Source organism: Remersonia thermophila, chromosome 2 (assembly GCF_042764415.1).
Source record: "Remersonia thermophila strain ATCC 22073 chromosome 2, whole genome shotgun sequence".
Taxonomy (NCBI): domain Eukaryota; kingdom Fungi; phylum Ascomycota; class Sordariomycetes; order Sordariales; family Chaetomiaceae; genus Remersonia; species Remersonia thermophila.
Window position 1 is genome coordinate 1,996,215 of NC_092218.1, and position 27,963 is coordinate 2,024,177.

Genomic DNA, 27,963 nt, shown 5'->3' on the forward strand with positions numbered 1-27,963 from the left:
CGTGACGGATGTTGAGCACAAAGGGCGGAAGGCCACGTCGGGACGCAGAGGAAGGTGGGATGTGCGAGTGTCGCTGGCTGTGCTCGCCGAGGCGCAAGGGAAGGTTGAGCTGGCCAGAGGGAGGTGGTACGGTGCGACGATGGTGGCTATGCTTGCAAGGACCGCTAGGGCATGTCGCGTCCAACAAAAAGGATGGCGGCGGCTTCTTGTTTGGCGGGCTCCGTCCTGGTTGTGTGTCTTTGTGACGTGGTAGGTACCAGGTACCTAGGCAGGTAGGCAGGTAGTAGGCAGGTAGGTTGTTTGTGTCGACGAGGATCTGACACGACAATACCAAGACGGGTGAGGGCGGGGAGGTTGATAGTGTTCCGCAAGCAACCAAGGCAAACAACGCCCGGTATGAGTCAACAAAGAACAATCGTAAGAGAGACTCCTAATCCAAACTTCCAACCCGCAAGGCAAACGCAAGGACCGGGAGAGCGAAAGCCGACGACAAAACCAGTCAACAAAGCTCTGATGGAGCTGACAGATGGAGCCGGTGGCGGGACCGGTGGGTGATTTATAGTGACTTGCTGCTGAAAACCCGCGGGTCCGGCAGAGCGATGACCTAACGGTTTCCCACCCCTCCACCCCCCTCTCCCCGAGAGAAGTAGCAAGGCCCAGGCCGCTTCCCGTGGCATGCTTAGGGGGTGCCTGGGGCTAACCTTTGCTTCCTTGTTCACCATCAATTTACTATACATTCTGGGGGAGAGGGGGGGGGGTGTATAGGTTTGCATCCATGGGCATTGCACTCCCATTGGGAGTGCGTGGCATCGCCGGAGGGGGGGGGGGGTGTCGGGTAGCATGTGCTCTCCAGAAGAGGCTGGGAGCCTTGTGTGTGCGCTTGTACAGTACCCGACCTGCGGCTGCAGCAGCAGCAGAAGAAGAGGATGATGATGATGACGAGACCCCAGCGAAATGGGAGGGTGGACAGGCCCTGAACATGCCGCTCGCAGCTTCACCGGGCGAACCGCTTGCTGCCGTCAAAACGATGAACGGCAGCGCTGTTTCGCGGGGTGAATCTCAGAAGCCCCCAAGGTGCAGAAGCGTGCGACTCCCATTGGTCGCCGGCCAGGTTAGGAAACAGTCAAGGTCGGTTGAGAGCTGTGAGTGGTGGAATTGTCAGGCCTGGCAGGGAGGGCGTGTGCAGTGGCGAAGGGGGGAGGGGAGGAGAGGGGGGGGGGGGGGGGGGGGTGTGGACCGTCAGCTAAGGTTCCTCGAGCGCGCGCTCTCTCCACCAGGCTCATCCGCCATGGAAAGTGGGGGAAAGCATTTTCCTGGCACCGGCGCGGGATGCATCCATTTCGTGGATGTTCCGCTGCGCCAAAGTCGCCTTTTTACATGATGCTGACGCGGGCTGGCTCTCAAGCTCATTCCATTCTCTGGTCGCAAGCCCCCAACAACCAAAACAGCCCCCAATTGGTCCTCACCTGAGCATTGCCCGCCGCTCCGAAGGCCGTCTGACCGAGCAGCGTGCACACGACATGGACATGTTTGCCAGAGGACAAAACGTTCGTCCCAGGACAGCACCCGCATTGCCCGCCCTGTCGGTCGGTTTGGTCGAAACAAAAGTGAAAGCATACGGGGGTCCAGAACACATGCCCGAGTCCGCTCTAGCGCTGGCGGGGGGGCCTAGCCTAGTCAGGGCTGGCCAACCTTCCGGGAAGCGTGGGGGGCACACGCGCTGCTGGGACCGAGAGAGAGAGGGTTCCATCCTGGGGTCCGATGTTGGGGGATGGCCGGCAACTGGCGGGGAGGGCTGAGGGAAAAAAAAAACCAGCCAGCAGCTGATCGTTGTCCCTGTCTCCCTCGACAACGACGACAACAATAACACAACGGAGCAGGCATCTCCAATGTGCAATTCCCATCAAGTCCCCCAGCTCCGCGGAGGCTGTGTTAGCCTCCCCGCCCCGTCGGTCCCAACCAGAGGCGCTAACGTACCAGCGAGACTGTGGAACGTTAGCTGAGGCAGTGTCTCAAAGTTCCAAGATGCACAAAGACCGTAGAGACAGGGCGCGTTCCGGCTCAGAACGCAAAGTCGATCGACGGACCGCTGAACGGATCCGAGGGAGTCCTCGTGACATGTCCGGATTTGGTGGCGCCCCGCCGAGCAGTCCACCCAGCCCAGGCCCAAGCCCGAGAAATTGGTTGATGTGGGGTCTCTCCACATCCCGGGGCAGGTTCCGGGCGCGCCGGGGGGGGGGGGGGGGGAATTCAAACACTACTACTACTGTGTACACACAGACACACCACGCTCTCGCAAAATGAACAAACACCCTTTGCTGAACCGTTCCCGGGGTGCCTTCTGGCCCCTTCGACCGCTGGCGTCGCTCACGAGGACACCTCGCTGCCATGACTTTTTCTTCTTCTTCTTCTCCTCCTATCTTCACCCTGACTCTGCTCACCGCCCTTCGAGCCGCAACAAGGCTGACGGGGGGGGTTGGCAGCCAGAAAGGGCCACGCCGCCCGTCCAGCGAACGACCGACCGACGACGGGACGCCTGATCTCGCGCCAATTTCATCGACCTGCATGACGTGCTCCTGCAGCCAAAACGCACGCACTTGCAGGGCGAGTGAGCCGTTTGTCGGGTTCCCAGGGAGCGTCGCGGTGGTGCCGGTAGTCGCAGCAGCGCCTAGCACCCAACGGGGCACCGGCGGCCCTGGAGAGCGAATGATCACGGCTGTCATGCTGCAAGGTCAGGACCACCAACCAACCACGGTCGGCATGGCATGCCCTTGCACGCCGCGCGCTCGCCGAGTGGCGGGTGCATCCGACCCGACACAGGGGCGGTTGCGATTGTCCGGGGAAGATGTGGAGGGGGAGAGGGGAGGGAGAAAAAAAATGAGAGACACAGACGCATGCATCGACCCATTGGGTGAGGATGGCCGGTCCTGAACGAAACCAATAACTCTACTATACACAGTCGTGCATGACCAGGGCTGGCCCGTGAGCGCATTTCACTCCGCAGAGCTAACGTTAGTGTCTGTAGTGTACTGCGTAGGTAGTTGGCCCAGATCAGATCCTACGTGCTCGATTGATGACTGCCCGACAAGCCGAACGCGCTGTTGTCCTTGGCTTACTCAGACCTGAAGGCCTCCAATGTTGGGTGTGTTCTCACCCAAATTGTTGTTCCTTCGTGGGTCAAGTCGTCAAGTCGTGTTCCCCGATCGGGTCCGGTCCTCGATGTCACGGCGCTCGGTCGTTAGTCATTGTATTATTTTATTTTACTTTTCTTATACACGCTCCCGGATGACTACTGTGTACCTGGTTCCGATTTGCGTCACAAGCCGCCGAATCCCAGCAACGCCAGCAAAAAGCCCAGCAAGGCGGCGGTACCCGAGCCTCGGCGTCGTTGAAAGCGACGGGTCTGAAACGCGCGAGACTGTCATCTGGGCCCATCCGTTGATGGAACCCCGCCCGCCTTCGAGCTGCCCCTCCGCATCCATGGATGGATCTCCGGTTCAGGTTGTGTTGGGCCTCCTTCCGTTCCGGGCAGTCGACTGCAAACATCAGACAACGGGGAGACCCGCCGTGTACCCGAGCTCTCAAGGGCCCCGGAAGAGGCCTTTTTGGCTGCCACTTTTTTTTTTTTTTTTTTTTTTTTTTTTGCTGGTCTTGGATCCAACGGCTCTCATGGACAATGGCTAGCCCTCGGCTTCCTTCCGATTGTTGGAGGCTGTTGGTGGCTGTCCATGGTCCTTGAGAACAAAGGCTCCCTCCCCTCCCGTCTCTGGGGCTCCAGCTCACAAAGGTACACACGTACACAGTACACACGACCGTGTCGGTACACGCCAGAACCGCGGTACCTGCCCCGCCTCCCATCGGCGCTAGCCCCCAAAACGCTGTGGACATGGCACGTGCCTGGGTCCCCGCCATCCGTGGACGAGTCCACAGCGGGGTCTCCAACCACCAGCGTGAAGAGTTTCAGGCGGCGCTGCCAATGCCGGTTTGGGCAGTTGGGATGGACGATTGCAGACAGGTGAAAAACGAACCCGGAAGGTCTGCTAAGCGCCACTAAGATACCGAACAGAGACAGTGTAAGCTGGGAAGGAAGCTCGAGGTAAGGCCAGCCCGAGAGCCAGCTGCCCGAGGAAAGCGGTTGCCTAGCTGGGCGTGCCTTCACCTTTTGTGTGACGGTACCTATTTGATTGTATTCGATTTTTCTTTTCCTTTCTTTTTTGTTTTCTTGTTCCGGTTTCGATGCGTCTCTGCTTTCGGGCTCCCCTCAGGTCTCGCGGTCTGAGGTTATCATCATCAACCGCCCGGTTCACCTTCACCACGCCCTCTCTCAACCCCGCACCCGCCTTCTCGGCCGTCCGAACCACCCAAGTTCAGCGCCCACCCCGCCGGCTCTTCACCATGAACGTTCAAGAGCTCTCCCAATACCTCGCCGACGCCCCGCCCGCGGTCGTCAGGCTCGAGATTGAGAAGCACTTTGATGCCCTCACGGACAAGCAGAAGCGTTATGCTCACTTTATCAGCAAGTAAGATGGACCTCTCTTCCCGGGCCTGCTTTCCAGAGTCCGCATCTTCATGCTCCCAAGCCAGCCAGCCTGCCTACCTAGCCAGCACAACACAGCGCTGTCGCAACAACCTGACGACCGTCTCCTGGCTCGCGCCCCTCCCCTTCAACCCTCCATGCTGATCACGGACCCCACCCTCCAGGGCCTCGTTCGCCGGTACCCGCATCGTGCTGCGCCAGGTCTCCCCGGAGTCGGAGCCCATCTTTGACTTCATCCTTGCCCTGCACAAGGCCGCCGGCGGCGATTGGAAGAAGCTCGCCGAGCAGGCCGGTGTCGACGAGCAGGGCCTCACGGCCTTCCTGCAGTACGCCGCCCAGTTCCTCGGCAACGGCGGCAACTACAAGAGCTTTGGCGACTCCAAGTTCATCCCCCGCTGCGACGAGTCCGTCTTTGCGGCCCTCGCCGCCACCTCCCCCGAGGCCAAGAAGCATTACACGCTGACCAACGGCGCCATCTTCTCGGCCGACAAGCAGGGCCTCCTGCACCTCGGCTTTATCGACGAGGGCCACTTGACCACCTACTACCCCGACTCGCCTTCCATCACCAAGGATGAGATCGTGGCCGTCAACAAGTGGATGGAGGACAAGGGCCTCCTCCCCGAGAACACGCGCGTGCGCAAGACCCCGGACGGTGTCTTCGAGATCCTCATCGCCTCGGCCGTGACCGCCGTCCCCGGCAAGGGTGGCGACATCGGCAACGAGACGGACCATGTCGTGCCTGACGGGCCCCTGGCTGGCAAGACCATTAAGCTCGTCTACGGAGACTACGCCCAGGAGATGGAGGCCATCGCCGGCTACATCAGGAAGGCGGCCGAGAACGCAGACAACGAGACCCAGGAGAAGATGCACCTGGCCTATGGCGAGTCGTTCGAGACGGGCTCGCTGCTCGCGTTCAAGGACAGCCAGCGCCACTGGATCCGCGACCAGGGCCCCATGGTGGAGTGCAACATCGGCTTCATCGAGACGTACCGCGACCCGGCCGGCGTGCGCGGCGAGTGGGAGGGGTTTGCCGCGGTGGTGAACCTCGAGCGCACGCGGGCCTTTGGCGAGCTCGTTCGTTCCGCCCCCGAGCTGATCCCTCTGCTGCCGTGGTCCAAGGACTTTGAGAAGGACAAGTTCCTGTCCCCCGACTTCACCTCGCTCGAGGTCCTCTCGTTTGCGGGCTCGGGCATCCCTGCCGGCATCAACATTCCCAACTACGACGATATCCGGCAGCAGGAGGGCTTCAAGAACGTGAGCTTGGGCAACGTCCTGAGCGCCAAGGCGCCGGACGAGAAGATCCCCTTCATCGCCGACAGCGACCTCGAGGTGTACAAGAAGTACCGCGACGCGGCCTTTGAGGTCCAGGTCGGCCTCCACGAGCTCACCGGCCACGGCTGCGGCAAGCTCCTCCAGGAGACGTCCCCTGGCGTTTACAACTTTGACATCGAGAACCCGCCCGTCAGCCCCATCACCGGGAAGCCCATCACGACCTGGTACAAGCCCGGCCAGACCTGGGGCTCCGTCTTTGGAGGCATCGCCGGCGCCTACGAGGAATGCCGTGCCGAGCTGGTGGCCATGCACCTGAGGTGAGTTGCACGGCGGTTGAGCGCTGCCCCGCATGCGGGCCACGCGACTGACATCGAGCAGCTGCGAGTTCAAGGCGCTCCAGATCTTCGGCTTCGGTGACGGCACCGTCGATATGGACGGCCCTGCCGGCGACGTCCTCTATGCGTCGTACCTCAGCATGGCTCGGGCCGGTCTCTGCTCGGTGGAGTTTTGGGACCCGAGGAGCCAGAAGTGGGGGCAGGCTCACTGCCAGGCGCGTTTTGCCATCCTCAAGGTACGTCCGTCCCGGCTCCCCCGCAGGAGGCAGCGAGCGGGGGTTCGTTGACTGACGTGGCCCAGTCGTTCCTCGAGGCCGGCGATGGCTTCTGCAAGCTGGAGCACCAGAACGAGGACCTTTCGGACCTCACGATCCGTCTCGATCGGTCCAAGATCTTGACGAGCGGCAGGAAAGGTGAGGCGGCCAGTCATCACCACGACGACGGAAGACCGTCGGACCAAGGAACACGTGCTGACCAAGCTTTTTCTAGCCGTTGCCGACTTCCTCCAGAAGCTGCACATCTACAAGTCCACCGCCGACGTTGAGACGGGCGTCAAGTTCTTCTCCGACATGTCGACCGTCGGTCTCGAGTACTGGGGCACCAAGGTCCGCGATGTGGTGCTCAAGAACAAGCAGCCGCGCAAGGTGTTTGTCCAGGCCAACACGTACCTTGACGAGGCCACGGGCAAGGTCACGCTCAAGCACTACGAGCCCACGCTGGAGGGCATGATTCAGAGCTGGGCTGACCGGGAGCATTGACTCCCTGAAGCGGGCGATGGCCCGTTGGAACGGCTGCGGGGTGGCGGCGTGTCGAAGTCAGCATTGTAAGCAAAGCTGCAGAAAAATGGACACGGCCGGGACGGCGGGCGGGTAGATTTGGGGGGTTGTTGGGAGTTTTGGAAGTCCTACGAAATTTAACTGAAAAAAAGATATACACCAATAAACCAATCTCATCGGAGAGAATGGGACTCCACGTTGTCCGTTCCCGGGCTGACCAACATGAAGCTTCTGTTTGCCCTGGAGCGTCGGGTTTCATCCTCGGAGACACACACAGCCTTTGGGTTTTTGATGGATAACCCGAACGTCTGTTTTCTCATTGCCTCTCTCTCTCCCGTGCATTGCTCTATTATCCCAGGCCTCCAGTCCTTCAACACGCTGCACAACAACGACGTCCGATCAGCTCATCAGACTCGGCTTGGATCCACTCTGGCTGGCATAGACCTCGTCTTGCCCCCGCTCTATGTCGGCCATCCGATGTCTTGGACAGGTAACGTGAGTAACATGACTAAGGTAGAATATGCCACGACTATGGCTCACTTGTATTTCAATGCGGGCCACTGATCCATATATAGATATAAGTATATATACATGGAGGACAGTCCCGCCTCGATTGCTCAGAGAAGTCATCATCACGGCTTCTCTCTCTCTCTCCCCTCTCTCTCTTTCTATCTCTTCTTCCCGCCCCGACCGCACCGCAGCCCCGAACCAAGCAAGCATGAAAACCAGCCTCGATGAAACAAAACCTAGGTAGACAAAACCAAAACGATGCACTCCCTCTTTCCCTTCCTCGCGCCTCCCCATGCTGGACAAAAAAAAAAAAGAAAAAAAAAAAGCGAATCCTCGCCCCTAACACGCCACTCGGGAAAACATTAAAAAAATCAAAACATCAAAAAAAAGTCAGCAAGTCAAATAAACCCAAATCATCAGCCACTCCATCCATCCGCCCCCATCCACCCACCTCATGCCACCCCCCGCCACGGCCCAGGTACCTGGGTACCCAGGTAGGTAAGCGCCTAGGGTAGGCAAGCCTAAGCAAACGTCATCTGGATCTCCTGTTCCTTTCCAAACTCGTCGTCGTCATCGTCGTACGCCCAAGGGTTGGCCAGCGCGGCCGTGGTCGCCACGCCCACACCCACCGCCGCCCCTGCCACCGCGCCCGCCGTCGTTGCCGCGGACCTCTGCTGCTCCTGGCTCGACCCCAACGCGCCCGTGGCCTTGTCGCCGCCGGCGCCGTCCAGCGAGGGCGACCCGTAGCCATACCCCCCGTACCCTCCAGCCGCCGTGGCGCGCGAGCCGAGCGGCTTCGCCGAGGTGATGTCGTCGTCGTCGTCGTCGTCGTCGTCGCCATAGCCATTTCCGAACCGAGAGCCGCCGAAGCCGCCGAAGCCGCCCCTCTGCGACCCTTTTCGGTCATCTCCGCCGTCGTCAAAGATCATCTGCACGCCGTCGTCCGCGTCGTCGGAATCCCCGTAGGCGAGGTAGGGGCTCTTGGTCCTTCGGTTGGGGTCGTCAAGTCCGGAGAAGGTCCTCGCGGGCGAAACCCCGCTGCGGTTGCTGGTAGCGGACGGCTGCGACGGCGGCGACGGTTCGTGAGACGGCCGGTGGAGGAGGAGGCCGTCGTCGTAGGGCTCGAAGGGCAGCGGATCGACGCTCTTGCTCCCTCGCAGGCCGGTCCTGGGCGGAGGGGCGAGGCCCGGCTTCGTGGCGACGGGGGTGCCGGGGCTGCTGGTGGGTTTCAGGTCGAGCTTGATGGGCGGGAGGGTGCTCTTGATCTCGCGGACTTGGAACGCTTCCTCGCCCAGGTCCGCGCCGCCCTTGTGGCTTTTGCTCTTTTGCTCGCTCTGTCGCTCCTTGGCGATCTCGGCGCGGATGGCGTCCACGTCGAAGAGCACGCCGTGGTTGTTCCCCTCCTTGTCTTCCGTCTTTCCGGATTTCCCATCTTCGTAAATCTCCCACTCTTGCTTTTGGAGGTTCTTCTTGCGCTTGAAGAAGGCAAAGGCGCCGCCCTTGCTGCCGCCCTTGGCCTGCTCCTTCTCGGCCTCCTTCCTCGCCTCCTCGATCTCGTTGATCAGCTCGCGCTGGCGCTCGCGGTGGCCGTCCGGATCCGGGTCCTCGATCTCCACGAACTCGTCGCTCTCCACCATCCAGCCGCACTCGCGCATGAGGCGCGGCATGCGCTGGCGGTAGCTCATGTGGCCCTCGACGAGGTCCGAGACGTCCATGTTCTCGATCCCGGGGACCATCTCGACGGGGGCGAGCCCCGCGACGCGGCGGATGCCGCCGCTCGTCAGGCGGAACAGGTAGCCCAGGATCCAGTCGTTGCGGTTGTAACCGTTGACGAAGCGGCCGGCCACGACGGTGCGGGCGCGCAGCCACTCGTCGTGCTTGACGACGACGGGGGCGCCAAACAGGTAGACGTTTTGCACGAGGCCGTAGGCGCCCTTTTTGGCGAGCTCTTGCAGGCACGAGAAGATGACGCGGCTGCCGAGGGAGTAGCCGACGAGGGTGACGGGGCGGGTGCCGAGGTTGCGGTCGATGAGCGAGTCGGCCAAGATCAGGCCGGCCATGGTGGCGCGGTCCAGCGACACGGCCCAGGGGTTGTCGATCAGGTAGGCGAGCTTGGTCAGGACGACGGGCACCTGGAGGGCCGCCATCAGGGCGACGAGGATGGTGTTTCCCAGGACTTGTTGGAGCCCTTGGGTGAGAGCCTGCGGACGGGGAAGGGTCAGAACAAGACTCGGCAAGCCAAAAAAAAAAAGAGAAAAAAAAAAAGGCATCTCACCTCGGTGGCAAGGATGTTGATGGTATCGCCCATGCTCGTCAGCATCTCGGGCTCCCAGAGCACCGAGTAAATATCTCCCATGACCGGGTCGACGGTGCTGAAGGGCAGGCGAACGTCATCGACCTTGCCCGTCATCCACCCCGACACGGTCACGATCAGGTTGACGCGCTTGTTGTTGTGCAGCGGGCGGTACTCAAAGGTCTTGACGGAGCCGGTTCTCCGGTTGGCCGCCCTGACGCCGATGATGCTGCCGGAGGTGGCGGCGGTGGACGTGATGATGGCGGCGCCGCCGGCGCCGGCCAGGAAGCCGCTCGTGCCGCCGATGCCGATGGTGGTGAAGCCGGCGGCCAGGCCCATGCCGATGACGGGGGCGAGCAGGCCCGCGGACAGGCCGATGACCAGCCCGCCGCCGACGGTGGCCAGGCCCATCATGACGTAGCGGCGCTTGAGCGCCATCTTGCGGCGGTTCTCCATGTGCTCCTCCTCGTTCCAGTTCTCCCGGTCGGCGCTGGCCTGCATCTCGAGGGCGTCGGTGACCTTCTTCTCGAAGCGGCAGATGTCGATCCACGAGATGCCCAGGTCCTTGGCCACCTTCTCGAGCAGCTGGCGGGAGCGGGCGTCGTAGATGGAGTCGGCGATGAGCACGAGGAACAGGTCGCAGAGGACGGTCCAGCGTATGTCGATGTCGATCTTTTGCGTCGTCGGCATCTGCGACGGCGTCCGCACCGGGGCGGTGAGCTCCGAGCCGTCGTCGGCCGAGTAAGGCGGGGGCGGCTCCGCGGCCTGCTCCGACGGGCGGCCCGAGAGGGAGGCGGGCCTCGAGGCCCCCGGGGTGACGCTGCCGCTGACGCTGCCGCCGACGCTGCCTTCCTTGTCCTCCTCGGCCATGGGGTTCTTGACGCGGGCGTTGGCCATCAGGACGGGGGTCAGGTCCTGGGGCATGACGCCGTGGGTGTCGAGCTGCTCGATCATGATCTGCTCGGCCGGGCTGATGTCCATGTGGGTGTAGAGGCGGATCATCATCTTTTGGGCCCACATCTTTGTGTTCTCGGCCGCCACGGCCAGCTGCTTCTTGGTGCTCCTCGACGTCGAGTCGAGGGCCTCGGCCTCCTTGATCATGGACGAGAGCTCGAGCCTCGTCAGGCCGACGTAGGCGATCCTCTGGCCCTCGGTGAGGAGCTCCTTGGTGGCCTGGAGCTGGCTCACGGCGTCGCGCTGCTCCTCGTCGACGATGCTCGTGCTGGTGCCGCAGCCGGCGTCCTTGAACAGGTACTGGGTGTGCTCGTCCAAGCTCGTGGCGGATTCGGCGTCGTCGTCCAGCAGCACCTTTGTGTATCCCTTGCCTGCGCCGCCGAGCCCCGCGTAGCCGTATTGGTCGTCCTCGTCCTCGTCCTCGTGGTGCTCCTTGGCGACCAGCTTGTTGTCGTCGTCGTAAATGTCGTAGGGCGCATAGGATGGCATGTCCTGCCATCCGCCGTCGTCGTCGTCGTCATCGTCGTCGTTGGAGTCGCCTCCGGGCCGCTTCTTGGTCTTCTTGTCGTCCTTTTTGTCGGTCGTGAGCTGCTGATGCGAGTACTCCGAGATGCCGGCTCCCAGTTCTATGCTGGCGTTGCTGATGTCGCGTTTGTGGCGATTGAACTCGGGCATCGGCTTTTCCAATTCCGACACGGCCTGATCCGCGCCTTGGCCGGGCTTCTCGTCGGCGTGGTCGCCACGAGCGCGTTCGGCTGGCCTCGCAGATGCGGCGGTCGATGGCGGCTTGTCCGTGTTGCATGGCGCATCGGCGGGCTTCGCGTCGGGCACCGGCCCGCCCGCCCCCGACCGTTGCGGTTCCTTTGGCGGCAGCGACGGAAGCGACGGCAGCGACGGAAGCGACGGCAGCGACGGCGTAGGTTCCCGTGACGCATGCTGCGTCTCGCTGCTGTTTCGCGAGGGCGTGTCTTGAAAGTCCTCTTCGCTGTCGGAACCTGCGCTTTCGGTCGCCCGTTCCGGTCGTTTGGTGTGCGTGTCCTTCCTCCCCTCCACCGGAGCTCCGTCTTGTGGTGGTGGTGGTGGTGGTGGTCGTAGTTGTTGTTGTTGCCGTTGCTGCTGCTGCTGCTGCTGCTGCTGCTGCTGCTGCTGCCCGGCCGCCCCTGAGGCATCGGCCCCGGCCCCGACCCCGGCCCCGGCAGCGCCTTTGTTTCCCTCGTCCGCCGCGGCCAAAGGCTCGTCCAGCGCCGGCGCTGGGTACTTGCGTATGGGAAGGCCAAAGTCGTCGTACTCGAGGGTCATGGCAGCGGCGGGAGCCGGCGCGGGAGGAGGAGCCGGGGCGGAATCCGGCTTCGCGTCGGCGGAGGTTGCTGTTGACGCTGGCGGGGCATGTCGGTCGCCGACGGCGTCGATCTTGGTCGCGATGGTCGGGCCGCCGCCAACCGAGGCCCCCTCAGCGCTCGGCATGGCTGGTGGTTGATGCCGGTGCTGGTCCCAGCGGCAGGACGGGGGGTTGCGGCAGCCGGCTGACGGGATGAAATCGTGGGGTTGCGAGAAGAGGATTCGAAGGTTGCCAAAAGGGCGGGATGGTGGCGACAACGGTGGTGGTGGTGACGGCGATGGTGGTTCGTTTCAAAGGGGAGGGATGGGCAGCCCCTGAAATGCCAAACCATGAAAGCCGTGTATGATAACGTTCGTTTGGCGGAAGGGGGAATTTCGGTGGCTCGCACGTTCACCATGTAACAACAACAGCGGATTGGGGAACCATTCCCCGCCACTGATTCATCCAAGGCAGTGGGCACAAGGGACGGGGGGGGGAACTGGCAGATCGCCACTGAAATCCAGGGCCCTGGAGGGGGGGGGGGGGGAAGGGGGGTTGGTTGGTCGCCCCATGATACAGGGAGGGCCCCTTCAATGCCCTATCAGGCTCTTTCCACCGCCACAGCAGGGTCCCCAAACGATGAGGGAAAAAACGAAGAAAGTTGAAAAGAAAACACATGCAAGTCTCAACATGAAAATAGGGGGAAAAAATATAGTATACTTTTCTATCTCCTTCTCTTTTCAGATGTTCTTGGCTTTCGCTTTCACAACGGGATGCAATGCAAGATGAAGCAGGCAGGGCTGGAAACCAGCGAGGTGCCCGCCCCACATCGGCAAACCCGCCCGCCAGCCCACGCCCTGGGGGCCCGGGCCTGGGCTTGATTTCCAGGTTGGGTGGGATGTTCGGTGGTGGGGGGCGGGGGGGTTGGCGCAAACCCGATCCGCCCCACGGCATTAGGAACGACGGAGAGAACGTCAGCCAGGTCGAGGAGAGGCCAAGTCGGTCGGACCATGTGGCTGGGTGGACGTCATAGACGGAGAGGAAGAAAGGAAACAAAAAAAAAAAAAAAAAAAAAAACTGGCAGGACTCATACATTAATTAGTTACGTGGTACCTCCATGACATAAGCACCGCTTTCCTTTCCACCTCCGAGGTGCTCTCAACCCACTTGCCCCGAGCCTCAACCCTGACCCTGACCCTCCCCCCCCTCTCCCCTGACTGTCGCCGCCTCCGAGTTCCCTCCCTGCTCACTGCCACCACCATCGCCCCCGCCCTCACCTCCATGAGCGCCACCTTTCTTCCTCCTCTTCCGCTTGGCCTTCTTGTCTTCTGACGTCCCGGCCGCGGCCGCAGCTGTCGGCTTCTTGGCCTTCTTCTGCTGCTCCCCTGGCTGCGGCTGCTTCTTGGGCTTCTTGACCGAGAGCGGATTGGGCCCCTTGGGGCCGTACTTCTTCTTCTTTTTCTTGGGCTTCTCCTCGTTGCCGCCCGACTCTTGGGGCTGGTCCGTCTCGCTCTTTGCTTCGCCCTCACCGGCATGGCCATCCTCTTCCGAGCCCGAGTCCGAGTCCGAGTCGTCGCCCTCACGCTTCCTCTTCTGACCGCGCCGGATGATGCCGTCCAAGAATCTGCAAGAGAGATAGAGAGCGAGAGATGGCGTGTGTGTGTCAGCCATGCATATCGTAGTGTTGTTGTTGTTGCCGCTGCTGCTACTGCTGCTGCTGCTGCTTGGGAAAGGGGGATGATTCATGGAAAAACGTACTTGGACCGTTCCTCGCGCAACCGGACCTGCGCCGAGGATTCCGACATGGGCTCGAGAATCATGACGCTGCGCCGCACGTACATGAGCGGCGTCGGCACCACGGACCGCAGCTTGTCCCTGAGGTACTCGTCCTGCGTCACCACGACGTAGCGAAACTTGTTCTCCCCTTTCCCCTTGGGGTCGACGCATGACATGACGCACTCCCGCTCCGGCAGCGCGTCCTGGTCCATGAGGTGGCCGCACCTCCTCCGCTCAAACGTCTTGGCCCGCTCGATGGCGGCCGCGACGTTGGGGTCCCTGTTGGGACCGGGGACGTTTTTGGCGTATAGTTGTCGCTTGGGGTCCCTCGCGTGTCAGTCGTCGTCGTCGCGTCCGCATGCGAGAAGCAGCAAGAAAAGCAAGGCAGCTTGATTCAGCTTGGGAATGCACTCACGATGGAGCACTGCGTGATCATGGGCTTGACGCCCTTGGTGGACAGCGTCTTATGGAACAGGGAGACGAGGTCGAGCTTGATGGTGTCGAGGACGACATCGCTCGTGATGAGCAGCTGGTACGGCTCGCGGAACCCCAGCTGCTGGAAGGCTCGCATGAGCTTCTTGTACTGTTTGGCGCGTTTGCCCATCGTGAGACGATCAAGGCCTCAGAAGAGGCGAAGAGGCCTTGAGAGCGCTTGGATCCGATGGGGCTTGTGACCGAAGGGAAAGAAAAGAAAGGAAAACCAAATGAGAGACAACAACGGTTTGTGTGATGCGTGATTGAAAAAAAAAAAAAAGGAACGAATCGAAGATGGGTTGGCACGTCCCGAAGCCAGGTGGTTTGCTTCAGGTCGATGAGTTGAGGATGGCAGCAGGTTTCAGTGAGATTCACTCACGCCGTGTTTTCTCTGATGGGAATGAAGTTCCAAAAAATTTCCAGGACCCTCCGTCCAGCGACGGGGGGGAGAGGGCGGCGTCGAGACGGGGACCCACTCAACGCGCTTCCTTGACGGCGGGCGCAGGCTGCAGGCCAAGCTTCGGCCGCCCCACCGAGGCTCCGGGACACCGGGTTCCGAACCCGTTCTCTCTCAACGGCCGTGGTTTTCTCACTAGTAGTACAACACCCATCCGGGGCCCGGTTCCATTGCAAGAAATCATCATTTGGAGGAAGTGGGTAGGTAGATATCAAGGGACAGAGGAGAGAGTAACCCTGTTATTAAAGCCTTGTGCTGACTCCATTTCTTTCTTTGACCCTCCGGTGCTGCGGTGCTCTCTCTCTCTCTCTCTCTTGCTCTCTCTCTTTCTTACTCTTCTTACTCTCTCTCCCTATTGTGAAAAAAAAAAGAAAAAAAGAAACCAACCAAAAGTAAAACCACCCGTAGGGCCAACACCGGACGCCATGCCTCACGTATCTATGTCCCCATCGCGCCGCTGCTCAAAAGACAAACCAACTAGGAACTCACCGGTTAGACCCCCCCCCCCCCATGTGTATCTCCTTCGCATAGCCGCTGCTCAAACCGGAGAGAAGATATATATAAAAAAAAAAATCCCATCGTCATCAAAATACGGTACCCAGTACCCAACCAAGACCAGCGACAAGACAAATCAACCCTGAACCGGAACCCAAACCACATCACGGCGTCTTCTTATTGCTCTTGCAAAGTGCCGCCACGACGCTGATGTCATCCAGTTTCCCTGCGTTGGCAACCGTCAGCCGTCGGCTCTGCGTAGAAGAAGCATGCTTTATGGATAGCGAGAAAAAAAAAAAAAAAAACACGGACTCACCTCCGCCGCTCGCCAACCCTTCCTCGATGGCATGCTCCATAAACGGGCTTTCGGCAAACGGATCCACGGCGATCGCCCTCGCCGCCTCCATCACCTCGTCCGCCACAAACTCCATCATCCCGTCATCCCCCGTCCCGCCGTCCTTCTCCCCATCCTCGGCGCCCTCCTGGGGCTCGTCGTAGCAATGCCGGCGCCGAAACTCCCTCCCCTCTCCCTTGCCCCAGCGTTCCATGGCCTCGGCCACCTTGGCCGCGATCTCGTGGGCCCAGAGGTTGTCGATGACCCCGTCCGACATGGCCAGGACCACGTCGCCCTCGCGGATGGGGACCTCGTCCACCACGGCGGACCCGCGGGGCGTGTCGGGGCTGTTGGTGCCGAGCTGGCGGGGGCAGTCGAACCAGTGCCACTGCTCCGCCGACTTGTAGACGATCTCGCGCGTCGACGGGCGTATGACCATGATTTGCGAGTCGCCGAGGTTGGTCACGTAGAGGAGCGGCTCGACGACGGCGGTCGCTTCGGGGTCCGGCCCGGCGTGGGAGGCGCCGGGGTTGTCGTCGCCGCCGCCGCCTCCAGGAGGCGGTGCGGGCACCCGGCGGTAATGCAGCTGCGCCCCCGTCGCCGTCGTCGTGCCCTGCCAGTCGTTGGGCGGGCCCGTGGCTTCGATGGTCTGCTCGTACGCCCGCTGCAGGTGCGCCAGGGGATCCGGCAAGAGCCGCTTCCCCTGGCGCGCGGCGTCCTCAAAGATGGACGTCGCCCAAAAGTGCAGTATCAGCCTGGCCCACAGGCCGGCGTGCCCCCTCGGCCGCGTGCTCCAGGCGCCCACGCCGTCGTTGGCGCCGATGAAGTAGGCGCTCTCAAACACGGCGTCGTCGCCGTTGGTCAGCCCCTGGATCGGGTGGCCGTCCACGTAGGCGCGACGGTCGCGGCTGCGGTCGTGCGTGCTGAGCGGGTCGGTAAAGGAGCTCGAGGGCGGGGAGAGAAAGGGCGGCGGGAAGGGGCGCGGCGTGCGTTTCGCAAAGAGCGCCACGCCCGTGTCGAAGCGGAAGGGGAGGTGCGAAAAGACCGAGGCGTCGAGCCGGCCTTGGCTATCCAGCGGCGGGGACGACGGGAGCGGGGGCTCTGGCGGCTGGGAGGAGGGTGCGGGCGTCGGCTCCGGCTCCGGCTCCGGCTCCGAGACGGAGGGGGGTTGTCGTCGAGAGGCGTCTTGGGACAGCCTTGGCGTCAGGCTGATGGAACGTGCCTGACGCTGCGGCAGCCTGCTTCCGCACCGGCGCCATGGCGAGGATGGCCGCTGATAGGGCGGTCGTCGCGATACGATCGTCGGCGGCGGTGGTGGTGCTAAGAGGGAGGAGGAAGAGGAGAAGGAGGTCGAGAAAGAGCGAGCTATTGGGATGCCGGCGTGCAGAACCCGAAGGGCGCTAGCAGCGACGAGCAGACGGTGCAACGGCGCATGCGACAACGACGACGACGACAACGGCGACGACAACGGCGGCGACAGGGATGGTGCTGGGGCTAGCAACCGAGGACCAAGCCTTCCCATTCCAGCGGCGGCGCGCGCGACACTTTGGTGGCGCTGGCGGACAACATTCGAAGGGATCCGAGAAGCCTCACAGCGGCTCTGAAAAAGAAAAAAAGAATTGAGAAAAATAAAAAAGAACGAAGAGATAAGAGAAGGGTTGCTTCGGAGCTGCCGTGCCGTTGATCCAGAACAAGACTGGGGGGCCTGAAGGTGAGGTGGGATTTCCAAGCGGCAGCGGTTGTCGTGGATCATGACGAGGGGCGCTTCAAGGATAACCCCGCCACGTTGGGCCCACCACTGACGCGACTGTTGCACGAAGCGCCTTTCTCTTCTGGCTTGGGTTGCCATCCCTGTACGTAAAGGTTTCTTCCCTATTATAGCACGTGTACCAAGTATCTATCTACCTGAGGCATCTTCACCATAACCTTCAAGTAGAGAGTTTGTTTGACGTTGCTTGTCCTTCTTCCGTCCCAAAGCACACACACCAGCAAGGCCTTGCTTCACCTTCTACCTCATAATGCCGCTAACCCTCGAATGGATGGAAGGAGAGAAAAAGGACAGGAAAAAGGGACATTTAAAGAAACCGGCTGGTTGTCATCCAATGCCGATTTCTCTCCCAATGGGCAGTACCTGACCTTGAAACAATGCTCCAAAACAATACCCAACCACACAACGCCCCCCCTCAATCTAGCCTCCCACAACTCTGGTGTCCCCTCCCTCTACCCTAGGTCCCTATCCGACCACCCAACCAACCATGCATGCCGCGGGTGCTGTTTCTTCTACGAACCATCACCCCCAAAACCACACATAAAAACAACAGTGAATCAAACGAGAAAGCACAAAAAAAACCAAATCCATCTTTCAAAAGAAAAAAAGGCATCTGACCCTCTTTGCCAATCCATCCTACCACCCCTTCTCATTGCGTTGTCACCACCCTCCTCTCTCTCTCTCTCCCTCCCTCGCCGAATCATGCCCCGTTGTTGCTGATGAAAAAAATGCTGCTCGCACGACCCCTCCTTCTTTTTCCATCCCCAACAATGCCGGCGCAGAGGATCTTCTCCGGCTCGCTTCGCCGGCTCCGCCTGGCCCATCCTAAAAAGCCTGCCCCGGAAACCCCTGACGGAACGGCATGCGCCCGGGCGTTCCAGGCCGAGCCGGCCCGACGCCCGGTGGTGTGCCGGGTAGCACCATGGGGACCGAGTACGGCAGGCTGACCTGGGTGGGAGACATGGGCAGCCCGCCAACGACTCCCGGCATGCCTCCAAAGCCCGCACCGCCACCCCTGCCCGCGCCTGCGTTTGCCAACGGCGGCGGTCCCTGGAGATGAGGCAAAGCCCCCATGGCCCACGCGGGTCCGGGGCTGTGACGGCCACCACCGTACGAGGCCGAGGGCGACATCGTCCCCGGCGCGGCAGGCCATGGCTGCTGCTGCTGCTGTTGCTGCTGTCCTCCAAACCAGCCCGGGCTCATGCTGCCCGGGGCCAGGGCGTAGGCAGGACCGGGCGAGTCGTCCATCCTAGGCGGAGACATCATCCTACCCAGCGAGGCTCCCGGGGTTTGAGGTCGGACGCCGGCCAGCTGCTGGGCCGTGACGTACTGCGCCTGGTGCTGCGCGTATTGTGCCTGGGCGGCGCGATGAGCCTGCATGTTCAGCTCACGCTGCCGCTGGTCGATGGCTTGGGTGACCGCCTGGTTCGTGAGGCCGTGCTTCATCTGCGCCTTCTCGCGCTCCCTCGACTCGATCGCTCCAACGAGGCCGCCCTGCGTCGGCGAGGGACGGTGGCCGGCGGCGAGGGCGATCAGCGGGGTTCCCGTGACCCGAGCGACGTGCTCCTGCTCGCGGGCCGACAGGTGCATCGAGATCTCGCCGGCCGAGCGGGGGGCGGCGGCCATCGGCTCGCCGGCCGGGCGGATCGTCGAGAGGAGTTCGACCGAGCTGTTCCGAGAGTGCGACAACCCGCGGCTCGCCGGTCGTTTGTGCGGATCGCTGCCGCGATGGCCCGCTTGGGCGGTGGAGAGCAGGTCGGCCGAGCTCTGCCGCGAGTGCGAGGCCCGGAGATCGGCGAGCGTGCTTGCCGACGGAATGCGCTGGTGGGAGCACAAGGGCGTCGGCGTCGTTCGGCCCTGGAACGCCTGCTGGAGCGCCACCACGTTCTCTGCCGACAACGGCTTCGCGGAAGGGCCTGGCCAGGCCACGCTACGCCGCGCGGCATCGTCCGAAGGCTGGCGGGAGTGCGAAAGAGCGGCGGCGGGGCCAGGCGACTTCCGTCCGGCGGCCGACCCCGAAGCGTGACGCGCATGCTTGGAGGGTTTGTCGCCGGACAAGAGCGGCGCCGCGTAGTTGAGCGTGCGCCCGAAGTTGATCTTGGGGATCTCGTAATCCAGGTCCGGGTCCTTGGGAATCGCATTACGGTCTCCCACCACCTTGAGGACGCCGGCGCGGGGGCGCTCCTCGCGGTTTGGCGGAGGAGGGGCGTCGACAGACGACCGCGAGCTGGCATAGTCCGGGCTGCTGGCGCGCGAGGCGTTCTCGCGCATGGCTTCGGCCGTCTTTTGATCGACGACGCGATGCTGCGTCGGGAAGCGCGGGACGCCGGGCTCGCCACGATGCCGAGGGACGGAGGAGGGCTCCTCGTCGTCGTGTTGAGCGCTGGCGTTCTTGTCAAGAAGCTGGAGGTAGTTGGGAGGCAGCAGCGGGGAGCTCGGAGGTGTGTCATCTTGGTCGCCAGGCAGGCTCGCCGTCTCTGGAGGCAGGGCGTCATGATCTCGGTCGGCGGCCGGGGTGCTCGTACCGCCTTGGTGCTCCGTTCCAGGAAGGGGGGGAGCGCGTCGGCCACCGGTAGGAGGGTGGTCTGCAGGGGCGGTGGTGGTGGTGATGGTGGCGGCGGCGGCGACGGCGGCGGCGGCCGTCTCGCCGGCTGCTTCCCCAGCAGGACGACGGAGCGATGAGTTGGACCTTGGCCGAGCGGGATCCCTGGGAGGTGACGGCGGGGTTCCTAAAGGGTTGGGGTCGGGGTCGGGGTCGGGGCCGGGACCGGAGCCAGCGCCGGAAGAGGAGGGAGACGTCAGAACTTTACGAGATCCAGAGAGATTAGCCTTCATTCTGAGGGGGTTGGCGCTGGTTTGTGTCTGTACCGCTACACCTCGCTGGTCGGGGTATGGTTGGACCGGTCCGTCAGGGAACTCGTCCGGATTGAAACCCCGGGCTCCGGCGATCTGGGAGAGGGTATTGCTCGACAAGCGGTTGGTGGCTCGGCGCACCTCGGGGGAGGGGTTCGGTCGTTGCGGAGGGCGAGCGCCCGCACCGTGAGCGAACCCGGGGGGCGCTTGCACCGGCTCGGGCGTGCCCATCCTCCTGAACTCGTCCAGGTGGGCCATGGGGCCTCTCACCGGGCTGCCGTACTGGTCGTCCTCGGAGCTGACCCTCTCGGGGGTTGACGCCAGGTCGCTGGCGTAGGCCCGGACGCGGTCCGGCTGGCCGCGCATCGGGTACTGCTGCAGTGGCGGCGAGCTGTCCAGGCTGTATCCAGGGGGTATTTCACCTAGCTGCGGATCAGAGATGTGGCGGGAGTGCCTGGCCGAAGGCTCCACGGGCGGCGGCAGACGCTCCCGGTGGGGGTCGGGCGGCGCCGACGTGTCGCGGCCGCCCGACCTGAGCCGCGTGATGGACCGCGACGACCGGATGGAACCGGCGTCGTCAGCGAAACCTACCCTGGGTCGCGACGGCGCCGGCTGGGCGCCGAAGCTGAGGCGCTTGCTGTTTCGGCTCGTGCTGCGGCTCTGGGCGGCGCTGGCGGGCTCGTCGTCCATGGTCGCCATCCGCTGTCCCGTTAGCTCCTTCATCTTTTTCCGCCACTCGCGCTCCGACCACAGGGTGCTCCCCTCGGTCAGCACCAGCCCGCTCACGTCCAAGATGTCGAGGTACCAGTGCCGCTTATTCTTCGGCATCCCAAACATGAGCGAGCGCGCGTCGAGGGCGCTCGCGACGAGACGGCCCGGGCGGCCGTAGAGGGCGAACGTGTCCCAGGTGGGGAACAGGAAGCGGAGCAGCGTCTCGAAGCCCGACACGGCCGGGTGCGTCTCGGGCATGATGAAGACGAACCCCTCGGTCGACGAGGCGGGCTGCGTAAGTATCTCGATGTTGCCCTCGATTTTGAGGAGGGTCGACGAGTCGATGAGCTCCTTGGCCTGCGGGTAGATGGCGTAGGCCGAGTAGGCATCGTTGATGGACGCGATGGGCCGCTGGTGCTTCTTCTTCTTCTCGGCGTCCTTCCTCGTTTCGAAGAACCTGATCTCGCCCTTGAGCACGGGCCCGTGCGACCGATCGTACGGGGAGCGCTTCTTCCACTCCTTCTGCGCCTTTTGGTACTCCTTCTCGCTGGGCGGCTCGATGACGCAGAAGCACCGCCTCCACGGGACGCCGGCACCGAACCGGACGCGCACCCACTCCATGACGGGCTGCCTCGCCCGCTCCATGATGATGTTGATGTTGTTGAGCGACTTGCCCTTGCCGGCCACCAGGGCGCCCGTGTAGGCTTCCTGGAGGGTCGAATGCTCAAAGATGGCCAGGCGTATCGCCGAGGTCCACTGGATCAGCGAGTGGTGCGAGTTGAAGTGGAGCAGGTAGCGGTTGCGGCCGGCGGTGCTGATGCTCAGTATGTTCTGCAGCGGCTGTTCGTCGTTGGACTTTGTCGGCAGCGACTCGATCTGGACCCCGACGTTAGCAGCGGTTCCCACGGCACCTCGGAGGCCATCCTTCAGGTGCGCGACCGGGGCCACGGTACCATCTTGACCGACGCATCCGTCAGGTTGATGAACTTGGGGAGGACCTCGCCATCCTCCCCGGCGGCGTCCAGCTCGGCCGCATCCCAGAGAGACAAGACGGTTCCCACCAGCTGCGCAAAGCACTCGGTCCAGGTCCGGTCCGGGTTGGGATTTCCACCTAGGTCACGCCACCCTACGTCAGCGACTCGACCACCGCATGGAATCGTATGGAACAGGGGAGGGAGAAAAAAAAAGGGACAAACGCACGAATGTCCTGGTCGTCCAGCTTCAGAAAGTACCCCTCCTGGTACAGCTTGTTAGACTGGGCGTTGAGGAGGGTAAAGATGGGCTGGAGCTCCGGGAGGGTATGCTCGTTGACAGCCATGACGGGCGGGCGGTAGGGCTGGACCAGCGACAGCGGGCGCGAGCGTCGGCGCAACCTCCGCGTGGGGCTCTGTGACGGCGAGTACTTTGGCGATCTCAGCGGAGCCACATACTCATCCTCCGAGGAGGGGGTGGTGATGGATGAGGCGGCCGATGGCGCGTCGCTCTCGAGATCTGAGGCAGGGATGCCGGACGAGGGGAGGTTCACCGAGACCGGGGTCGACCTCGACGATTGGAGCTCAAGCGGTTCCAGCGGTTGTTGCTCCAGCGGTTGTTGTACCTGTTGTTCCTGTTGCTGTTGGTGGTGGTGGTCTTGTTCTCGTGGTGGCAGTGGTGGTGATGATGATGATGGTGGTGGCTGCAGTGGCGATGGTGGGGGAAGCGATGGCGCTACGGCTGCTTCGGGTGCAGCTGTGGTTGCAGTTGCAGGCGCGGGATCCGGTGCGGATGCTGCGGATGCTGCTTGGGCGGGGGGCCGCTTTTGGGATGGGGGCAGCGAGGCGGGCCTGGTGGTGGGTGACGGGTTCGGCGGTGATGCGGATGCAGAGCTCGCCGAGTGCCTGTGAGAAGCCGAGAAGCTGGCGATGAAAGACAGGACTGTTTTTTATGGCACGACGAGCGGTTGACGTTAGCAAAAAAAAAAAAAAAAAAAGGATCGGAAGATGGCGCTTCACGCTGGATTGGATTCCAAAACTCCCATGGACAGGGTTCCCAGAGCCAGCCCACCAATACGCAGTATGCAAGGTTCTAACGGTTTGACGCAGCGCCTTGCACATGCCCCGAAGCCGCTTCGATTTGGTCTGTGTGGTTGGAGAGAGGGAGAGAAAAATAAACCACCTCAAGGTAGACACAATAAAACCAGCCAGGAAAAGAAGAGGGAAAAACAGAAGGGGGAAGGAGAATGTCTGCAACCAACAAAAAAGAGAGACAAAGAAGAGAGCCAACGTAATTGCCCCGGCAGCGAAGGCCTGGATGGCGGGCGGACGTGACCGAGCTGGCGCGTGTCGGTGAGGCTGGGCATGTGTTTCTGAGGCTTGGAATCCAATGCCCGGAGCGCTTGGAATGCTTGGAATGCTTGGGACGGGCTGCGCAACCTCTCGGCAGGTGATGGATACGAGAAATGCCACATACCTCGACTGCTGCGGCGGGCCATGATGGCGGGGGCTTTCTGCGCTTTCCTCGCCATTCCTGCGGATAAGTCGTGGCGCCGGCTGGCTTGGCAAGGGCAGGGGCGCCTTTGATGTTTCGGAAACCTGACAAGAGGAAACAACCACCACCAAAAAAAAAAAAAAGAACCACAAATCCTTCCGAGTCCAAAGGGGTTTGTCGCCAAGTCGTCCTTTGTCGGTGTCTGTCAAATGGCTCAAGACTCTTCCGTCCGGGGGATCCGTGCTGCAGCCAACCTGGTACCGTCACTGTTGCACCGGCTGCCGCTCCATCCGGTCCGGGCCGGGTTCTATGAGAGGCCGATTGATCGAGAGGGAGACGACGAGGCTTCGCCAGGGAGGGGGGGAGGTGGTGGGGGAGGGGGGAGGTTCCGATATCCGAAACTGAAATATGTACCGAGCGCTGGGCTTCGCAGCTCCGACGATTCGCTCGCGGTCGGGCGTGACGTGACGTACTGCTAGCACAGACGACGAGAGGACGAGCCTCCCCAAAAACAGGTGTTGCACACGATGCTAGGCCGGCGATCGCCCTACGTCAATCCCAAGCTCGAGTCAGCAAAACACTGCGTCCCACCCTTCCGTTCGATGGAGAGGCCCCCCCAGGTATCGATTCAGCGGGAAAAAAGGCATGGCGCGCCAAGTCGCCAACCCGAGATGGAGGAAACAGGAATGCAAAATCCCACTTGGCCTTTGCACACCGCAGCGGGAAACCCAGAGTTTGTCATACCCTCGTCATCAACCGGCTTGGAGCTTCAGGTCTTGGAGAATCTCTTCTCTTCCTTGAATACGGGAATGTCGAAAGTCACTGGATCAACGTTTCCGCCCCCGATTTGGCCACCCGACCCTCCGAGATGTTCTGTGCGACCGCGCTTCGTCCGGCGTATGTTACAGTTTTGGTCTTTTCCTCCCTCGGGCGGTCCGGCGGGAGGCAAAGACAGATATAAATGAGGCCGGCCGATTGACCGCCCCCCTCCCGCAAGAAGCCCGATAACTAGCGCGATGCCCTTGGAGATTAACTAAGGTAGCTTCGTATCCTACCATTCAGCCAAGTCCCCCGAGGGGGGGTTGTCGGGGGAGAGGGGGGGGGGGGTGTGGTGTCGTCTAGACTTCCGCTTCTGGCAGCCGAGCGCTCCGGGACGCCTGCTGGAGCGACAAGGCCGACTGGATCGGTGGGTTGGGGACGAGGCACGTACCGATGTCAGCGAGATGAAAGATGGGGACAACGGTCGGGGGGGGTGCCAATCGGTCGGGTAGATCGTCCCAGGCGATAGGGGACAATGTATGAGACGTTACGCTGTTGGTGACGATCGCTCGATGTGATTTTTATTGTATCAAACAAGGCGGACGACACAACCAAGCCATCTGGCGGCCCAGGAAGCCGGTCGACGACGCCGTTGTGGGAACCGTCCCTCGTATTTGAAGACCGTCTGGTTCTTAGCCCGAACAGCGGTGGGAGGCCACGCATCCCCCCTCCCCCCCCCTTTCTGAGGGGCCCGGTCGATGCAAGTCACCGTTGGGATGCGACTAAGTTATGCTGCTGGTGACGGGGCCGACTACGAACCCGAGGTTCCCCTCCGCTTGGCGGGAAGCCCAGAAACCCCCAAGTCGAGTGTTTCTGGGTTTGCTGGACGGGAGTTGGCGCGGTAGGATTTGCTGCCCCAGGGCAGAGCGTCTACATACTAAACCTGAACAGTGAAGCGCTCGCTCCGTTCTCGGTCCATGATAGATCCCCCCTTCGGATGACCACAGACCGCCATGTGTCATGCCGGAGGCGGCCATGGTGGCCGGGTTTCTGGCATCGTGTACAGGTTCACGCAGACCATTCCATGTTCTTGTCGTCTGTGCTGGGTGTTGTGCGTGCTCTCCTGGATCGCTCAAGCCGTGCTCGGCCAAGATCGGTTGGCTCCCTCTCGTCCACCGGCATGGATGTTTGTGTTTTCGCCATTCTCACCAGCATCGTGCACAGAGCCCCATCATCATCGATTGACGCTTGGCCGAGTTGGGTGTTTTCTCCTTTCCTTCTCTGAACCCTGTCGTCATTGGAAAAAAGAAAACATCCCACGCCGAGATCACTGATGCTTCCCCCTTTGGCGATGGGCCCCCAGATCCGTGGATGAAAGTGGCCACTCTCGGAGCCCGGATGGCGCCGCAATGTCCGAAATGACGCCAGCCACCAGCTCCCAAGAAACCGAACGCCAACTTGGCGGAGAGCTGACCGCTGGACACCACGTCAGGGGCCGGCGGGTCGGGCCATCAGAAGCGCGCGGCAGGCGTCTCGATCCATGCCCAATGTCCAATGCCCATGCCCGTCCCTGGGCCCACCCCATCAAAGCTGCTGGGTTAAGGATGGACTTTTGTGTGTGTGTGTGTGTGTGTGTGTGTGTGTGTGTGTGTGTGTGTGTGTGTGTGTGTGTGTGTGTGCCTGCCTGTTTGCGAATTTCTTCGGGGCATTGAACCGCAGCCCCCAAAGGTTCTGCGTGGGACGTGACGCCGGGCTCTCTGCAAATGGGCGACCCTACCGTCGCAATCTCCAGGGCCAAGGCCAACGTATCAAGCAAGGTTCGCAAGGCGCTTACACGCTCGTGCCTTCGCGAACCCCGAGTCTCGTGGCGATACGAGGCCCAACGAAACACGACATGAAGCCTCGGGCGGTGCAGAGCCGGGCACGCTTTGCGTTTCTTTCTCTGTCTGGTAAAGGCCGGCGGCATCCACCGTGGTAAGACGCCAAGTTTGCGGCCGCGCGGATGGGCAGTAAGACCGCTCGGTGCCTTTTCCCCGGGCCTGTCCGAGGGGGGAGTGTTGCGCAGCGTCTGCGCTCAACAACCCTTCCCGAACCCGGGCCTCACGGCTCAGCCCCTCGGTGGGGTCGAAATGAACATGGAGGCCATTTCGCTGAGATGCGAGTCCGGCTGAAATGTTAAATGAGACTCCACCCTCGGGCCTTCGTACCGCACGTACGCAGGTACGAAGCGCTCGATTCATGTGCCTGGAATGGCACAGAGGATCTGCCTCGTCCTTCTCGTGGCCGTGGGCGCAGCCACGCCATGTCATTTCGCAAAACGCAGACGAACTGTGCAGGTCGACCGGGGTCTTGCGATGGACCCGAGAAGGACGCCGAAGGGGAGAAGCGACCTCACCCGTGAGCTCTCGGGTTGTGGGCGCTAACCGGTGAACGAAAAGGATCCTACGACAGCAAAATACGTCATCATCCCACCTTTCCTGTCTCGTGTGGGCGGCCGTTCACCACCGAGCAGCACGACGGGAATCCACCGCAGCCAGGATGGTGGTTGAGCCCCCGGTCCAGAGTCAGCAGGATGGATGCGTGTGGGGTTTCATGGCTGGTGATCTCCCGCTCGTGCTGCTGGCCAGCCCTGTGACGCGACGGATCGACACCGCCACATGTGGCGGCCCATCCCGGGATCTTCCATGGCCGTTTGTTGTTCCAACTTTTTTTTGTTGGACAGATGGTTTTTCTGCGGTGGTGATGCAAGAGAGCTTTTTGCGTCCTCCCCCCTTGCCTCAGCTTGACGGGATTCCAAGGACCTAACCATGGGAGTGACCGAATTCTGATGGATGTCGGTCCGTTGCTGTCTCCGTCTGCGCCCTCCCTCCCCCTCCAAGTTTGGAAGTCGCCTTGTGCTGAAGGCCCATTGTTGGTGGTTTGGAATTCCAGAGGAGGGTGGTTGTGGTGTCTGGAGGACTCCATGACATGGCTGTCGCTTATAGTACACAGTAATTACCATACACAGCAAGCAGTCGGCTTGAGAAGGCTCATGCGTGCCTCTGCCTCGCTCGCTTTTCGTCTTTTTGCTTTTTTTTTCTTTTTTTGTTTTTGCTTCCCCAGGCTTGTCTTGAAAAATCGTCAAGCCAACAACGGCTTGGGGCTGATCGATTGGCCACAAGCTGTCCCGGCTGGGTTCGTCACGGCCACGGTCGACATCCCCCCTCTCGTCGGAAACCGTGTGTCCCTGCGTCACGACCTACCCCGCGCTCTGGACGTGCGCGGGACCGACGCGAACCTTTTGCGACGCGCGACGTTCGCGAGGCTCTGGGCCTGGGAACGCGCGTTGCACGTTGCTTTGATGCACATGAAAGCAAACACACCACTAGCGTGGCCATGCATGGCTGCCATGCGCCAGGCGGGGCAATGGTCGCAGCCGACTCGTGGACACCCCGGACGACGTCGACCCCGATGTGCTTGGACTACGAGTACTATACGTGGGCGACCCAAAACAGTGGGATGGGCGCCCCGTGCGCCCTGCAGGGCAGCGTGAAGTACCGTGTACGCAGTACTGCATGGAGCATAGCAGCGACAAGCGGCTGGAACCACCACGCGCTTTTGTCTGTCTGACGGACCTCTGAGGACGCATGTCGTTGGAACTTTGGGGATGCATTAGGTACCTAGGTCGGCAGCTCGACTCGACAGCGGCGTGGTCCAACGTCCTGTCCCTTGGGTTCAGGTTACCCATATAGTACACACCTAGCTGGTCCCACTCCTTCTTATCTCAATAAGTACTAACGTCAGGACCGATCTGAGTGTAGCACATCCGATCTCCAGCCGGGGGGGGGGGGGGGGGGTTTCAGCTGATTGCGGGGAGGGGGTTGTCCGTGGAGGTA

The 27,963-nt window shown here is 61.8% G+C and overlaps 5 protein-coding genes across 5 annotated transcripts; 1 reads left to right on the top strand and 4 right to left on the bottom strand.

Annotated features, from left to right (window-relative positions):
• Positions 1–4,395: 4,395 nt before the first annotated feature.
• Positions 4,396–6,902, top strand: VTJ83DRAFT_2007 (uncharacterized protein; the record flags this gene model as incomplete). Its single annotated transcript, XM_071008230.1, has 5 exons — positions 4,396–4,520; positions 4,702–6,126; positions 6,188–6,380; positions 6,446–6,557; positions 6,634–6,902. 5 exons carry the CDS (start codon positions 4,396–4,398, stop codon positions 6,900–6,902), a joined length of 2,124 nt encoding a protein of 707 aa, XP_070868547.1.
• A 1,049-nt stretch (positions 6,903–7,951) lies between these two features.
• VTJ83DRAFT_2008 (uncharacterized protein) lies at positions 7,952–12,141 on the bottom strand (the record flags this gene model as incomplete). Its single annotated transcript, XM_071008231.1, has 2 exons — positions 7,952–9,631; positions 9,706–12,141. 2 exons carry the CDS (start codon positions 12,139–12,141, stop codon positions 7,952–7,954), a joined length of 4,116 nt encoding a protein of 1,371 aa, XP_070868548.1.
• A 1,033-nt stretch (positions 12,142–13,174) lies between these two features.
• Positions 13,175–14,375, bottom strand: VTJ83DRAFT_2009 (uncharacterized protein; the record flags this gene model as incomplete). The annotated part of the gene is made up of 3 exons (XM_071008232.1): positions 13,175–13,619; positions 13,754–14,088; positions 14,187–14,375. The coding sequence occupies 3 exons, from the start codon at positions 14,373–14,375 to the stop codon at positions 13,175–13,177; spliced, it is 969 nt and encodes a 322-aa protein (XP_070868549.1).
• Positions 14,376–15,361: 986 nt separating this feature from the next.
• On the bottom strand, positions 15,362–17,053 carry VTJ83DRAFT_2010 (uncharacterized protein; the record flags this gene model as incomplete). The annotated part of the gene is made up of 2 exons (XM_071008234.1): positions 15,362–15,423; positions 15,514–17,053. 2 exons carry the CDS (start codon positions 17,051–17,053, stop codon positions 15,362–15,364), a joined length of 1,602 nt encoding a protein of 533 aa, XP_070868550.1.
• Positions 17,054–18,124: 1,071 nt separating this feature from the next.
• Positions 18,125–22,181, bottom strand: VTJ83DRAFT_2011 (uncharacterized protein; the record flags this gene model as incomplete). Its single annotated transcript, XM_071008235.1, has 3 exons — positions 18,125–21,739; positions 21,817–21,974; positions 22,064–22,181. 3 exons carry the CDS (start codon positions 22,179–22,181, stop codon positions 18,125–18,127), a joined length of 3,891 nt encoding a protein of 1,296 aa, XP_070868551.1.
• Positions 22,182–27,963: the final 5,782 nt, after the last annotated feature.